Source organism: Erigeron canadensis, chromosome 5 (genome assembly GCF_010389155.1).
Source record: "Erigeron canadensis isolate Cc75 chromosome 5, C_canadensis_v1, whole genome shotgun sequence".
Classification (NCBI taxonomy): Eukaryota; Viridiplantae; Streptophyta; class Magnoliopsida; order Asterales; family Asteraceae; genus Erigeron; species Erigeron canadensis.
In genome coordinates this window covers 26,837,261-26,850,578 of record NC_057765.1, presented here as the reverse complement: position 1 = coordinate 26,850,578, position 13,318 = coordinate 26,837,261, and the positions used below count along the sequence as shown (strand labels likewise).

Genomic DNA, 13,318 nt, shown 5'->3' with positions numbered 1-13,318 from the left:
TATTGACGACATTCGAAACTGCTTTATATGCATGGTGTTTTTGTACAAATTTATGAAGGTTCACTATATATGATAGATATAAGCTTAGGTACATATTGAAATACCCACCAATAGTTAGAAAAACAACGAATCACTACAAGTTACAAACTCGTCACTCGAGAGCCTTGAAGGGCATTATTCTTATATGTGTTCTCGATACAGTCTCACTACAAGAACTGACGATATTAGCTTCTATGATCTCCTCTTGATTAATGCCAAAACCTAAAATAGCAATGGAATTATAGTACTCACTCTCAAATTAAAGAGAATAAAATAAAATGAAACATAGAAACATAAAATGCTATAAAGAAAAGGAAGGGATTCCTTCAAGTTAACCTAACATGACTAGCCATTTAAAATAAGGGAAATGATATTCATATCACAGTTTTTAATAATTTTACCATACAGTACAAGTTTTAAAATATATTGTACAAGCCAGTAATGCATGCATGTGGTATATATATCAAACTTGTGGTAGGATTAACACTTCCGTTGAAATAATGTAACATGAAACTAAAGATGGGCTATTGGGCTTTCATCAAATACTTGGAGATTTCAATTGGGCCAAAATGATCCATAACTGGGCTATGTGGCATTCCTGCTGAGCACTTTGACAAAGTGATTTTCTACCACATTCAATATTCGTTGAGAGTGTGTTTACGTTCTACTCTTGACGGGTAACAGTTAAAACTTCGACCAAGCTATATATACACAAACTTCTTATGAAATATCGGGTTGTTTTCCTCAATCTGTTATATATAATACCGATCTGTCATCCTATTATATATAACAGACGGAGGAAAAAACCCGATATTCTAGGAGAAGTTTGTGTATATATATATATATATAGCTTGGTTGAAGGTTTAAGAGAGTCAAATGTTACCATCTGGAATAAAAATACGCAAACTTGCCATTATATTTTTAATCTGCATTTTGCGCTTCAAAAAAAAATATATTTATATATATATTTCAATCTGCAATGTCCAAGAGCTGTCATCTAATCCTTGAGAAACAACCTCTAATTACCTAACTGGAACCTGGACAACATATGAATTAATCCATATGAATTATATGATCAAGTAAAAACATCATCAAAACATGAAATTAAAAACACATAAAGAGAAGACAAAACAGAAAAATAAATTACATACTTGCCACTTCCGATAAATTCATCGCGTGTGAATGGATTTCTATTCCATACTCATCTCTTAAACTTTCAACCAATTTTTTTCCAGGAATATCGGGGTTTTTCCTCCATTATATATATAATCATACCAATCTCGAAAAGTCTTAAATATATAAGCTGAATCAAATTCTCATATCTTTGATCACTAATTGAACAACTAACACTCGCAGAATAGAATTTGACCTTCTAGGATATGATGAATGATGATGATATAGTGGAGAGGATATAAATTGCAAGTGTACGTTTATAATTCCTTATTTATAGTATTAGAATTAGAATAAGAATAAGAATAGAAGGGCGTGTGTAGATTCTTGTTCACACTACATTTTTCGGTTATTTCTACGAAAGCCACAAAAAGAGAAAATTATATTTTTGGTACCTAAAGTTTGTGTTTTTTTCAGTTTTGGTATCACGTTCATACAGCATTAATTTTTGCCGATAACGTTCTCACGTGAAAAACACGTGAGGGGTATTTTAGTCTTTTGACCCCCCTCTTTTTGAGAAAATTACACTTTGATACCCAAAGTTGTCAATTTTTTCACTTTTGGTATTTTAAGTAAACAACATATTTTTATTACACTCTCAAATTTTCATCTCACACATTAGCATCTATCAAACAACACACACTCAAAAATCAACACACATTGCGATCATCCATATATCCATGTATACCTATATCTCTATATCATACCAAATCCAATACATAAACATGCGTAAATAAATTTAAATCTCTTATATGAATCATACACCACCAGAAAGGGTTGCCGACTATCTCCGTGCCCACCAGGCACCACGACCTCCACCTTAGCTAGAGATTACGATCTAATCTCGTTTGTAGCAAATATATTCATCTATGACAGATTCCGTTCAGATCTCGTTTGTAGCAGATTCCGATCAAGTTTCGTTTGTAGCATATTCCGATCAAAGAATACGATAATTTAGGGGTGAAAAGGTTTACAATAATATGAAGAAAAGAGATCGATGGTGGGTGCGTACTGCGGCAACATGAGTTTCTTCTGGCTATCGATTCACCAATGCATTCAGTTCCTCCACCATCACTCGTAATTACACTAACAACATATAATATTTCAAGAATGGATACACACCATTGGGTGTTTTTTTAAAAGTTGTAAAAAAATAAAAAAAATCATGTGTGTTGATTTTTGAGTGTGTGTTGTTTGATAGAGGCTAATATGTGAGATGAATGTTGGAGAGTGTAATAAAAAAATGTTTGTCAAAAGTGGAAAAAACTGACAATTTGAGATACCAAAAATGAAAAAATTGACAATTTAAGGAATCAAAAAGTGTAATTTTCTCAACAAGAGGGAGCCAAAAGACTAAAATACCCCTCACGTGTTTGTCACGTGAGGGCGTTAACGACAAAAATTAATGCCGTATGAACGTGATACCAAAACTGAAAAGAACACAAAACTTTAGGTATGAAAGCTGCAATTTTTTAAGTTAGAGACTAAAAGTGCAAAAATTGCCAACTTGAGATACCAAATTATGTAATTTTCTCCTACATTAATTGTCGTGTTAAAAACAACGATGAATGGCCCAAAGACAACATCAAATATAGAAGTTGTTAAACGTGGGTTATTCACTATGGATTCTGATTAAGTCTATAATTTAATTTAAATTTTGAACAAATTATATAACACCAACAACAGAAATCAATCCCGACAAAAATTTTATTATAGGCCATGATATTAATACAATAAGTTTATTCATCCACTATATTTATGTCTCATCAACTTGTACAATATGTTGTAATACTAATACAGTATAATAAAATAATAAAAAACCATTGTATTAATATCAATTTTCTTAATACAGTATAATAAAATATCAATTTCCTTTTGTTATACATGTATAGGTTGTATGGATCCTACCTCTCCAGAAATAGTTGACGTGGCATCTTTTGTCTTGCATGGATAAATTATGTGACTTAGCGTTCACATTTGCAAAAAATCTTACGAGTATTGACTTTTCTTTACTTAAGCCAGAAAATCTTATGTCACGTAAATCATTTTTATGAATGTTAAGACCACATCACTTAATATGTACATATGTAATCTTTACTCATCATAACTGTATTAAAATTAATACCAGTACCTTTTAGTTCAAAATTAACCTTTATAAGATTTTCCAGAAATGAAAACCTTCAAGTTGAAGTTCACTTTACTAGTAAAGTTAGAAACAATTCTAAAGAATTTAAATCCGACAATATAAATGCTTCTCGTTGAAAATAAACAATGGTTCATCTAAATACTTTCTTCTTGAGTCAAATAAAATAGCACATAATTCTTTCAATATTCTTCTTAAATAACCGTTTTTGCATATAGCTAAGCAGATAATTGTGAAGGAGAATGCGAAAAATGATATGCTAAATTTGTTACTTTTTAAATGTGGTAAGCTTCCTGTTAGATATATAGGTGTACCTTTGATGGCCAAGAAGTTGGGGATTGCTGATTGTAAGGTGTTAATTGACAGAGTTAATTAAGACTAAAATTGATTGTTGGAAGAATAAAATGTTGTCATATGCTGGGAGACTACAATTAATTGCCTCTGTTTTATCTGCCATGCAACTGTACTGGGCTTCTGTATTTAGGATCCCTAGTATGGTTATTAAGGAGATTAAGAAATTATTAAAAGGTTTCCTTTGGAATGCTGGTGGTTCATCTGTTGGAAAAGCAAGAGTTGCATGGAAAGTAGTTTGCAGGCCTAAGGAACAGGGTGGGCTAGGGATTAAGGATTTGAAGAAATGGAATGAGGTTTTACTAGTTAGGTAATTTTGGAAAAGTTTGGAGGATAAAAACTCTTTATGGGCAAAATGGGTTAATGTTGTAAAAGTAAAGAATGTTAATATTTGACAGGTTATGGAGGAGAAAACTGACAGTTGGGGTTGGAAAGTCATGTTGAATATTAGAAATATGGTGAAACACAATGTGAGCTATAAGATTGGTGATGGCAGGAAAATCTCTATGTGGTATGACAAGCGGTGTCATGATGGACCTCTGAGTAGCTTCATTACTAAGAGAGTTTTGTATGATGCTAGAATGGATGTAGATACTAAACTGAATTTTATGATTAAGGATGGAAGGTGGATGTGGCCTGAAGGATGGGAGGAAAGGTTTCATGTTTTGAAAAGTATTAGTGTTCCTAATTTGCAGATGAATAAAGAAGATAGATTAGTCTGGATTACAAGAAACAATCAATTAGTGGATTTTTCCACTAACCAAGCCTGGCAGGATTTGAGGATTGATTGGCCAAAGGTTGAATGGAATGATGTGATCTAGTATAAGCAATTCAACCCAAGGCATGCATTTATATTGTGGCTTGCAGTGCAGAACAAGTTGATGACTCAGGACAGAATTGCTAAGTGGAATCATAATGAGCATATGCAATGTGTGTTCTGCAACTCTGGTTGTGATAGTCATGAACATTTGTTTTTTAAGTGTAAATTCTCTAAGGAGATTTGGAATGGAATAAGGAGCTTTAGTTAAAGATTGGGAGAAGTTTTGAATTTAAAAGAGATAGTGCAGGAGATTGCTAGAGCAAAAGGTAAGAATAATATTGGAAATGTGGTGAACAAACTTCTGGTAGCTGTTGCTGTATATTACATATGGAATGAGAGAAATATGAGAATTTTCAGAAAGAAGGAAAGGAAAGAGGAGATAGTGTCAGATCAATGCTTCTTTCCATTAGGGTAAGAAAGACCAGAAATGTGATGGCAATTGGTGCTCAATGGAAAATGAAATGGGTCAATTGCAATTTTGTACCAGCCTGATAGTGTTTGGATGTTGCGGTGGGTGCTTTTCTGACTTTTGGATGGATTATGATCCGCTGTTTATAGATGCTTATCTAACTTGGAGTATGCTTGCGAATTGAAATAGTGAGCGGTGAAAGATGACGCTACTTGGTTCTCTTCTGACATACTTTGAGTTGTTGAATGTTCTGTCTTTTTGTTTGGTCTGTATGCATTTGTATTTTCAGGCAGTTTTTGTGTTTGCATTTTCTGTTTGTATGAGGCTTGGTTTTGACCAAGTGTTTATGTCTTTATTGTACATATTATGAGTGTTAATAAAATTCACCAGTTAAATTAAAAAAATAATTGTGATCCTTGGATACAAAGATATTTCATTAGAATTAGAAATCTTGTCGATTTCACCACATATCATATCATGAAGATACCCCATTATAACTGTGGGAAAATCCGCATAAGATCTTAAATGTACAACGAATAATATACAGAAAAAATACGTAAAATATATACAGGACAAAGGTCACAGAGAATTGTACATTAATATCAGGAGAAAAAAAAAAAAAAAAAATTGGATTCAAGTCGACAATTAGCAAACTTTGTTACAAATGGTGAACCCTCAAAACAAGCTTATATCATCAATTCTATTCGCAATTATTCAACACCTTTCTGATATCTTACAAGAACATACACACAGTCGAATCAAACCGCCCTTGTAACATTCATCAAACATTACGATCCAAACTTGCAGAATGAATGAAATAACAACTTAAGTTTTCTGTGGTCTATTTTATGTACAGGAAAAGACTGACTCCCGATTCGCCCGTTCTCAATCACTTTCATAATCTTCATCATCTCCAAATGTAAATACAGATGTATCAGCTGCCATTGCCTTAAAATCACTAACCTCCCCAATTGGGTTTCCAGGTACAGCACTATCATTTTGAGACCCCCTGTTTGGATTTATTTGGGTGGAACCCAAGTTTCCAAGGGAGAGATTTTTGGTGTCATTTGTTATACTTGCTATTTTCCCAGAAGTAGAATTTGTTTCAGAGGCAGTCTCGGTTTTTGCTTCGGACTCCGTGTCAGAAAATACCTCGTCATCTTTGTCACTACTTTTGGAGTCTTTCGGTAAGGTCGTAGTGGTGGCTTCCGAGGAGATGGGTACTGGAGCATTATCACTTGTCCCCTCAGCCGGTTTGATGGTATTTTCAGGTTGGGGTTTTGGTTGAACAACACTGTCATAGTCCACAACCACAACCTCTACTTGAAACCCGGGAGAGAGCAATTTCCTCTGAAAAATAATTATAAGAAGTTTAGCAGAAGCACCAAAAACACGGTCAAAATTCTCAAGAAATAAAAAGACATTGATTCTTGGATGACATTTTCTGGGATGTAACACATTAAAGATATTTATAGATTGATAGTTACCTTGTCAAACCCATCAAGATCGTTTGTAGTTAAAATCTTCCTATTCTCTATCATTGTTGTGTTCAACCAGCTTCGGTATAAAAATAAAAGAGCAATACAGATTAAGATAAGAAAGTAAGAGAAAAAGATATGGGAAATAAAAATGGAGATAACGTCTTATTCCAGATAATGGATTAATTTGCTGTTAAGTTAGAAACTGAGGTTTACCAATAGAAGTCTCCTTGACGGTAATGAAAAAGAATTTTAAAATCTCCAGATAACTCGGTCAAACCAGGCTCTCCAGGGAGAGCAAAGACCATTACACCCTTTCTTGGTGTAGAAAACCAAAAATCTTCAGGCTGCACAACATAAAAAATTCTTAAATACTTAGTAACTCCAATCATCAGTAAACATTCTGTCATTGTTTAGACACTCAAATTTTATTGATTATTGCCGGTAAATTAGTCAGCAAAACCATACATGCTAAACCTTCGGTAATGAAATGCTGATCAAATGGACCATTATATAACTTAATACTTCTAAAACACTCCCATGCTTGTTCAGAAACATGTTTTACTCAAAACTTATTAGTCGTCACCAGTTGGCTATTTGTATAATGATTGTGAAAGAGACGTACGGATAGATCTTTGGTTCTGGGATGCTTTTTGGTTGAAAATAGAACACCTGCAGATTAAATGAGATAGTTGATAAGAAAATCCATTTAGGAGAGAAGAGCAATGCTAAACTTACAAAAAAATCTTTACAAACTGACATGGTCCAATAAAACATGGAGAGAGAATGAAGAAAGAGAAACTAAAAACAATTCTATTGCTGCCAACTGAGTTTGTAATATTTTGTAAGTGTAGTATTTCTCTTAGGAGAAACCCTTCAACTAACGAAGGAAATGAAATCATGCAACATATAAAAGAAGACATGTATCAGAAAAACTTACCATTATGATCTGAGACAGTAATAGAGGGTCTAATCCAATGCGGGCATCTATGAAGGCGAATTCCTCTAAGCATACATCTACAATATAAAACTCAAATAATCAAGCCCAACAAACTGATGGGACAAAAAAATGCAGATAAACCTACATATATATGATTAGCAATCTAGCGTTGTAACTAAGCATGCAATACTGGGGATGATGGTACAACAGTCTTATAGATGAACTGATATATGTACCTTCTGCCAGGCTGATCTTCTCCATTAAAGTATGTCAGAACACGTTCAAAATACTTGACATATCTCTACAATACAAAGACATCAGAGGAGAAAATGATATATATCAAATATATGTTAACTTCAAAAGGAGACGTAACCCATTAGATGTGGCAAATGGGCAGGATAACACCCTCAACCACATTTTGTGCATTTGTCGAACAAAAAATAACTATTAAAACAGTAAATGTAATTAAAAAACAATATGATAACAATAACAGCCAAAATTATTATTATATAAAAGTATAGAACAATTTAGAAATGCACCACCGGCAACTTTCAGCCCGCTTGATCAATTCAAAATATTTCCTACTTAGATACTTTTTTTTAACTTGGTCCGTTTGAGATCAAACGTAAAACCAATCAACTAATTCATTGATTAATGGGTCAAATATATGATATCTACTACCAATGAGGAAAAGTTGAGCTTACTATTTGACTAGGGAGAACAAGTCCTTTAGCATCAACGCATCTTTTTTGGTTATAGTATGATATGGACTCCTCGGCTGTGGGAAAAAACTGCAGGGAGAAGTAACACTGAATTTTATTACACCTAACAGAGCAAAGTAGGTAAAAGTTAGTGAGCGAGAGACTTGATGGTACCTTCAAATATAAAAGAAGACTTGAAATCATTAAGCCTGTTCTTGCCATTCCGGCTTTACAGTGCACAACCACAACATTTTCAATGTCCTCTTTTAACCATGAGTATGCACTCTGGCAAAATGATATTATGAGTTGAATTGGAGGACAATTATGATCGTCAAACGGAAAACTAGCAACCTGCAGAAAGTAATCAGGAGCATGAGATTATAAGACAGCAATAGTTAGAAAATTTTAAGCCAAAAGAAGATTAATCAAGTGATTAGCGAGTGCTAATTAGAAATAACCATCGGTGACAACTTTAAGGGGGCAGGTAAATACAGGTGTCAGGCAAAATCAGTAACTTTTAGTAAGGGGTAGATTGAATTGGCCCCTTGACACGTGTTGTCCAAAATTTAAAATTTTCACAAATAGTTAGCGTGTGAAAAATGATTATAAAGCTTACACTTTTTCATATTAATTAACCAATATTTCGTTTTATGCATTGAAAACACTTTGAGTGACTTTCACAAAGTTCGACATGCTTGACTCATTACCTTTTCAGATAATGTCAGTTAGTTATAGATAAAACATAGCCCATATCAAACCATTCATAAGACAATAGGTTGAAATTGTCACCCCTAGAGATTAGCTACATATCGAAGATTTAAGTTAACTGCACAGGGCATTATGCTTTACATATTTGTCATTATGATTATAGTTTTTAAATGAAAAAGAAACAAATCTGCATTATGTATTATGATACCCTTCACTTAAGCATCAATATATACTTCAACTAGAGTAAAAAACCATGTTGCTGCCCATACAAAGTCAGCAACCAACAATTCTATGTAGAGACAAATAATGTTTAATCTTGCTCAACAAAACACTACTGATAAGTAGCATGATTTTGATTAGCAAAAACATAAATAACGGAAGTAGCTGGAATTGTTGACCAACCTTCCCTTCAAACAGTGATGCATCATAGAGTCTCTCAGAGCAGAGATTGTACACCTTGTACTTATCCTGATATTGACAAATAGACAGAAAAGAAACACATCACAATAATATAATTAAATATAAAACAGAATATGATCGAAAAAAAATCTAAAATCATATACAAGAAAGCACTCTTACCTTGTGATAGGTTTCAAAGAACCTTATAACCTCCTCCATATGGTTACGATAAAATCCCTAGAGAAAATTGTAAGGAATATCAACTAAGCTGTGTTCATCGACAATGGTACTGCTATTCATTAAGTTAAATGATAGAAACACTGTGATGACCTCAACATATCCGAAGAAACCAGAGCTCATATCACCAGCAGGAAATCCCATAGCAATTATATTCTCAGTGATGTATGTCATATCTAGATCAAATCCCCCATCCTAGAACCAAGATAGAGTAACAATAAGGTATACATGTAATATAGTATTATTTTATCTTTGCGAGACAATATCATAGAATCTATATCAACTAACGTACTGTTAATTATCATCAAACTAATATAAACAGGTACGATTTAAGAGACAACCACATAAATGTACATTGAATGATAGTGCTTGCAAGATCCAAAAGCAAAGTTGAGAGATGTTCATTGAAATATGATTAGCATAATCTGCAATATAGGACTCCTCAAATATTCTATTACGATTGCTATCCAAATTGAGGAGATGCTATCAAGACAGCCACATAAATGTAAATTGTATGATAGCACTTGCAAGATCCAAAAGCAAAGTTGAGAGATGTTCATTGAAATATGAAATTAGCATAATCTGCATATAGGACTCCTCAAGAATTTTATTACGATTGCTATCGAAATTGAAGTCATGCTATCTACATATCTTTACTTGCTTTCCAGATTTAGACCAATTTCATGCTTCATAGTGATTCACTGGTTGCACTATCTGTCCTATTATACTGCTGCACCTGGTAGTGTTATTGTATAGATTTCTGTAGCAAAACCTTGTTAATTCAAAAAGCAAATGATGCATCCACCTTTGAAACACCTGTGATGCTTCAAGTCGGTCTATCTAAAGCCAGAATTTAAAAATGTTTCCATCCTTTCTCAACTGCATTTTTGATGATTCTATGCAGTGCTTTGCAGACTTTACCCAAATCGACTGTTTATTTAATTGAAAATTTTAGCCTCGTAAACTGGTCGTTAAGTATTGGCCACAAACTATGTATGTTTCTCTCTATTTCCCTCAACTACACTATCCGATCCAATATAGAATTAGGACCTTTACAAAGATCTATAAGTTTATCTTGTTAGTGCAACCTTGACCCCTCCAATAGAAATGCTAACAGCAACCAAAACAAGTCAAAGGATCTTCAAATCCTTTTTCTAGCAGAGCTTTTCCCATTTGACTTTGACTTTGACTTGAGAGAAGTTCTAATTGTTCAATGTTCCTATTCTATGAAACTCCAAATTTAACTTGGGAGGGTTTCCATGACCAACGTCGAAGATAATGCAATATGCTAGAATTCAACAATGGCCAAAAAAGAGGCGTGCAAAAGAGTGACCACTTTGTTTACACATTAAATGAACTCGCACTAAGTTAATTATAAATATGGATAAACCCCACAAACTCTGTAAGTTCACATAAATCCATAGACCATAAGGAAACATGATAAGCGCCATCAAATATAATAAATTAATCAAAAGAAATATGCAGGAAAATTACATTGATTAAAGATGTCTGAATGGTGACATAATAAAAAATATACCTGATATCTTCGTTTATTTTGTGAGACAACATGGCGCGCTTTGACCTGAACAGCCTTCACTGCATTTTTAGACGTGTCTACAAAACCTTTAGTCAGTGTTCCAATAATGCCGGTTTGTGGCGCCATTGGAGTTCCTTCAGGACTATCATCTTGTTTAGGAGTCTTTGGGGACAACCGCAACCCAAGTCCACTAGTCAAACGAGCAAAGGGCGACCTCGCGCCATTTTCAGATGCAGATTCATCTTGTGAGCCTCCCATAGGTTGGGGAAGTTTCAGACTCTTAGCCCATGTGGCTATGCCAGAAGCAGACAGCTTTGATGGTGAACCTTGTGTCGAATCATGTCCAGTATCCACAGCAGCAGTGCTTTGTAGATTCGAGTCTTTAACAGGAGGGGATGTCTTAGCAGATTCCGAATCCATTTTATGTCACAAATCACTTTAACACAACGAAAACATAAGCAACTAACTATGGATGTACTGTGTAACTGTACCTCATACACAACCAAAACTCTGAAAACAACAAGGAGTGCGTAAGAGCTGGGGAAATCGCCGACGAAACAAAAACTTGTATCAAAATACTAATTTTTCTCATTTAAATGCCAATAAATATTCAAAAGGTTAAACAAAGTTTCTATACAAGGTTTCGATGATAGTCTATGAAAAACTAAAGATACATTTCTACTTGATATGACAGTACGGGGACCAAATCAGTGCATTGTGTACGTGTTCAAATGTTACTCTTTCCATACACCCTGCAGATTCTAAGTTGTTCTTTTTGTTTAGTTTCACTCAACGTCACGTTACTTTAAAATCCTAAATCAACCTACAAACACTATCGTTAAACATGCAAAACGATCATTTAGTGTCCTAAACAGCTATGTTCTCACTTATAAACAAACATTAATCTATCTCACCCCGCAAAGTCCAGCCGAATACAAACGTAAATTATAGGTAACAATGATTAGTCACTCACTCTGCAAGAAAGCTAAACATTAGCAACATTTTACTTGAGAGTGATCAAATGGATACACACACACACACACACACACACATGTGTATGTACAGAATCCTTGAATATAATTAACCGTTACTAATGATTGTTACTGATACGTCATTTCCTAAAAATAGGGCAAAGTAAGACATTAAATTATATCAGAAAACTCAAGTAAGATATTTCTTATGATCTGCGATCGTCAGTAATCAGTAATTACGATATAATAATAAAAAAAAAGAGTTTTGCTTGAAGTTTACCGGTAAAAGTAGCTTCTGGTGGCCGGTGGCGTTTAAGTAAATTTGCGGCGGGGAACGGCGGTTTTATGATGCCAAAATGATACTACGTGGATCCAAGTTTATGTCGTATTTGTTGTCAAGTCCTCCTTTTTATTCTTATTTGTTATTGGGAAAAACATGGATTTCCCCGTGAAAATCACTTTAAATATAAAATTATCTTCCTCACAAACTCCCTCATGAAAATCATGTGTAAATATAAAATCATCCCTTCTCACAAATTTCTAAAAATAGGTTGCTGCTAGAAGCATAGTTGTTAACCCTTGTTATTTTCTATACATTGACCTTGAGTAACTTCAAAGGTTTTTTTAAAACAATTTGGAATATTTTAAGTTTTTTTTCTCAATAATATGAGATGTATTTTGTGTAGTTTACATAAATGATATAAACTAGTTTTTATCTCTCGGGCGTTGCCCCGGGATCAACGCTGTGTCATGCAAATATACATACAACATTACTTAAAAGTTTAGACATTTAAAGTTTACTATAAGGGATAAAAACTAAAAAAATAAGTGGCCAAAACAAATAATTTGATGGTAAAAGTTATACATCTTAAAATAAGATATAGAAAGTAAAAACAAAAAAAACAAAAAAAATTTGATGATTAAAGTTAGAACTCAAAGTTAATTGATAAAATTAAACACTTTAGAAGTAAATTGTACTTAAGTTTGTAAAGAAAAAGTTAGAAAGTTAAGTAGTTTACAAAAAGTCAGACTAAGTTTATATAAAAAAAGTTATACTAAAGTTAACAATTTAAGAGTTAAGTAGTTTACAAAAAGTTAGATTAAAGTTAAAAAGCCAAAAATTAAGTGTTAAAAATAAGAAATTCTCAACATATACATTCGTAAAAAAAAAAAAAGTTATATGAGTTAGACTAGAGTTAAGAATCCAAAAGGTAAGTAGTTTACAAAAAATTGGACAAAGTTTGTATAAAAAAAGTTAGACTAAAATTAAGAATTTAAAAGTTAAGTAGTTTATAAAAAGTTAGACTAAAGTTAAAAAAAGTACGAGTAAGAAATTTTAAACGTATACAATCTAAAAAAAAATGACAAAATAGCTGACGTCAGCGGCTGTCGAGTTAGTGGCGGTGAGATGGTGA

General features: G+C 33.4%; 1 protein-coding gene and 1 long non-coding RNA gene across 4 annotated transcripts; both read right to left on the bottom strand.

Moving 5' to 3' along the window:
* On the bottom strand, positions 1 to 1,447 carry LOC122602016. The gene is made up of 2 exons (XR_006324141.1): positions 1,191 to 1,447; positions 1 to 1,076 (listed from the first exon to the last, which is right to left on the bottom strand). It is a non-coding gene; the product is annotated as an uncharacterized LOC122602016 (long non-coding RNA).
* Positions 1,448 to 5,537: 4,090 nt separating this feature from the next.
* Positions 5,538 to 12,325, bottom strand: LOC122599297 (phosphatidylinositol 3,4,5-trisphosphate 3-phosphatase and protein-tyrosine-phosphatase PTEN2A-like). Of its 3 annotated transcripts, XR_006323897.1 has the most exons (14): positions 12,184 to 12,325; positions 10,933 to 11,442; positions 9,489 to 9,590; positions 9,339 to 9,395; positions 9,162 to 9,227; positions 8,226 to 8,402; positions 8,055 to 8,141; positions 7,587 to 7,651; positions 7,351 to 7,427; positions 7,036 to 7,082; positions 6,627 to 6,757; positions 6,420 to 6,489; positions 5,762 to 6,282; positions 5,538 to 5,731 (listed from the first exon to the last, which is right to left on the bottom strand). XR_006323897.1 is itself a non-coding variant. In XM_043771789.1 (13 exons), exons 2-13 carry the CDS (start codon positions 11,350 to 11,352, stop codon positions 5,818 to 5,820), a joined length of 1,764 nt encoding a protein of 587 aa, XP_043627724.1. In that variant the 5' UTR covers positions 11,353 to 11,442; positions 12,184 to 12,324; the 3' UTR covers positions 5,538 to 5,817. The 3 variants fall into 3 exon arrangements, 2 of the variants coding, with proteins under 2 accessions (XP_043627724.1, XP_043627725.1); XM_043771789.1 differs by having other exon boundaries at positions 5,538 to 6,282; positions 12,184 to 12,324; XM_043771790.1 differs by having other exon boundaries at positions 5,538 to 6,282; positions 10,933 to 11,368; positions 12,184 to 12,324.
* Between the last annotated feature and the right edge of the window lie 993 nt (positions 12,326 to 13,318).

Bases quoted from the DNA above. Each gene is read 5' to 3' on its own strand.
- LOC122599297 (XM_043771789.1), bottom strand. From the start codon at position 11,352: ATGGATTCGGAATCTGCTAAGACATCCCCTCCTGTTAAAGACTCGAAT. The intron at 7,652-8,054 runs GTAAGCTCAACT...TTTGTATTGTAG, and splicing joins TTGTTCTCCCTAGTCAAATA to AGATATGTCAAGTATTTTGA. The intron at 6,758-7,035 runs GTACGTCTCTTT...TATGTTGTGCAG, and splicing joins CCAGAACCAAAGATCTATCC to CCTGAAGATTTTTGGTTTTC.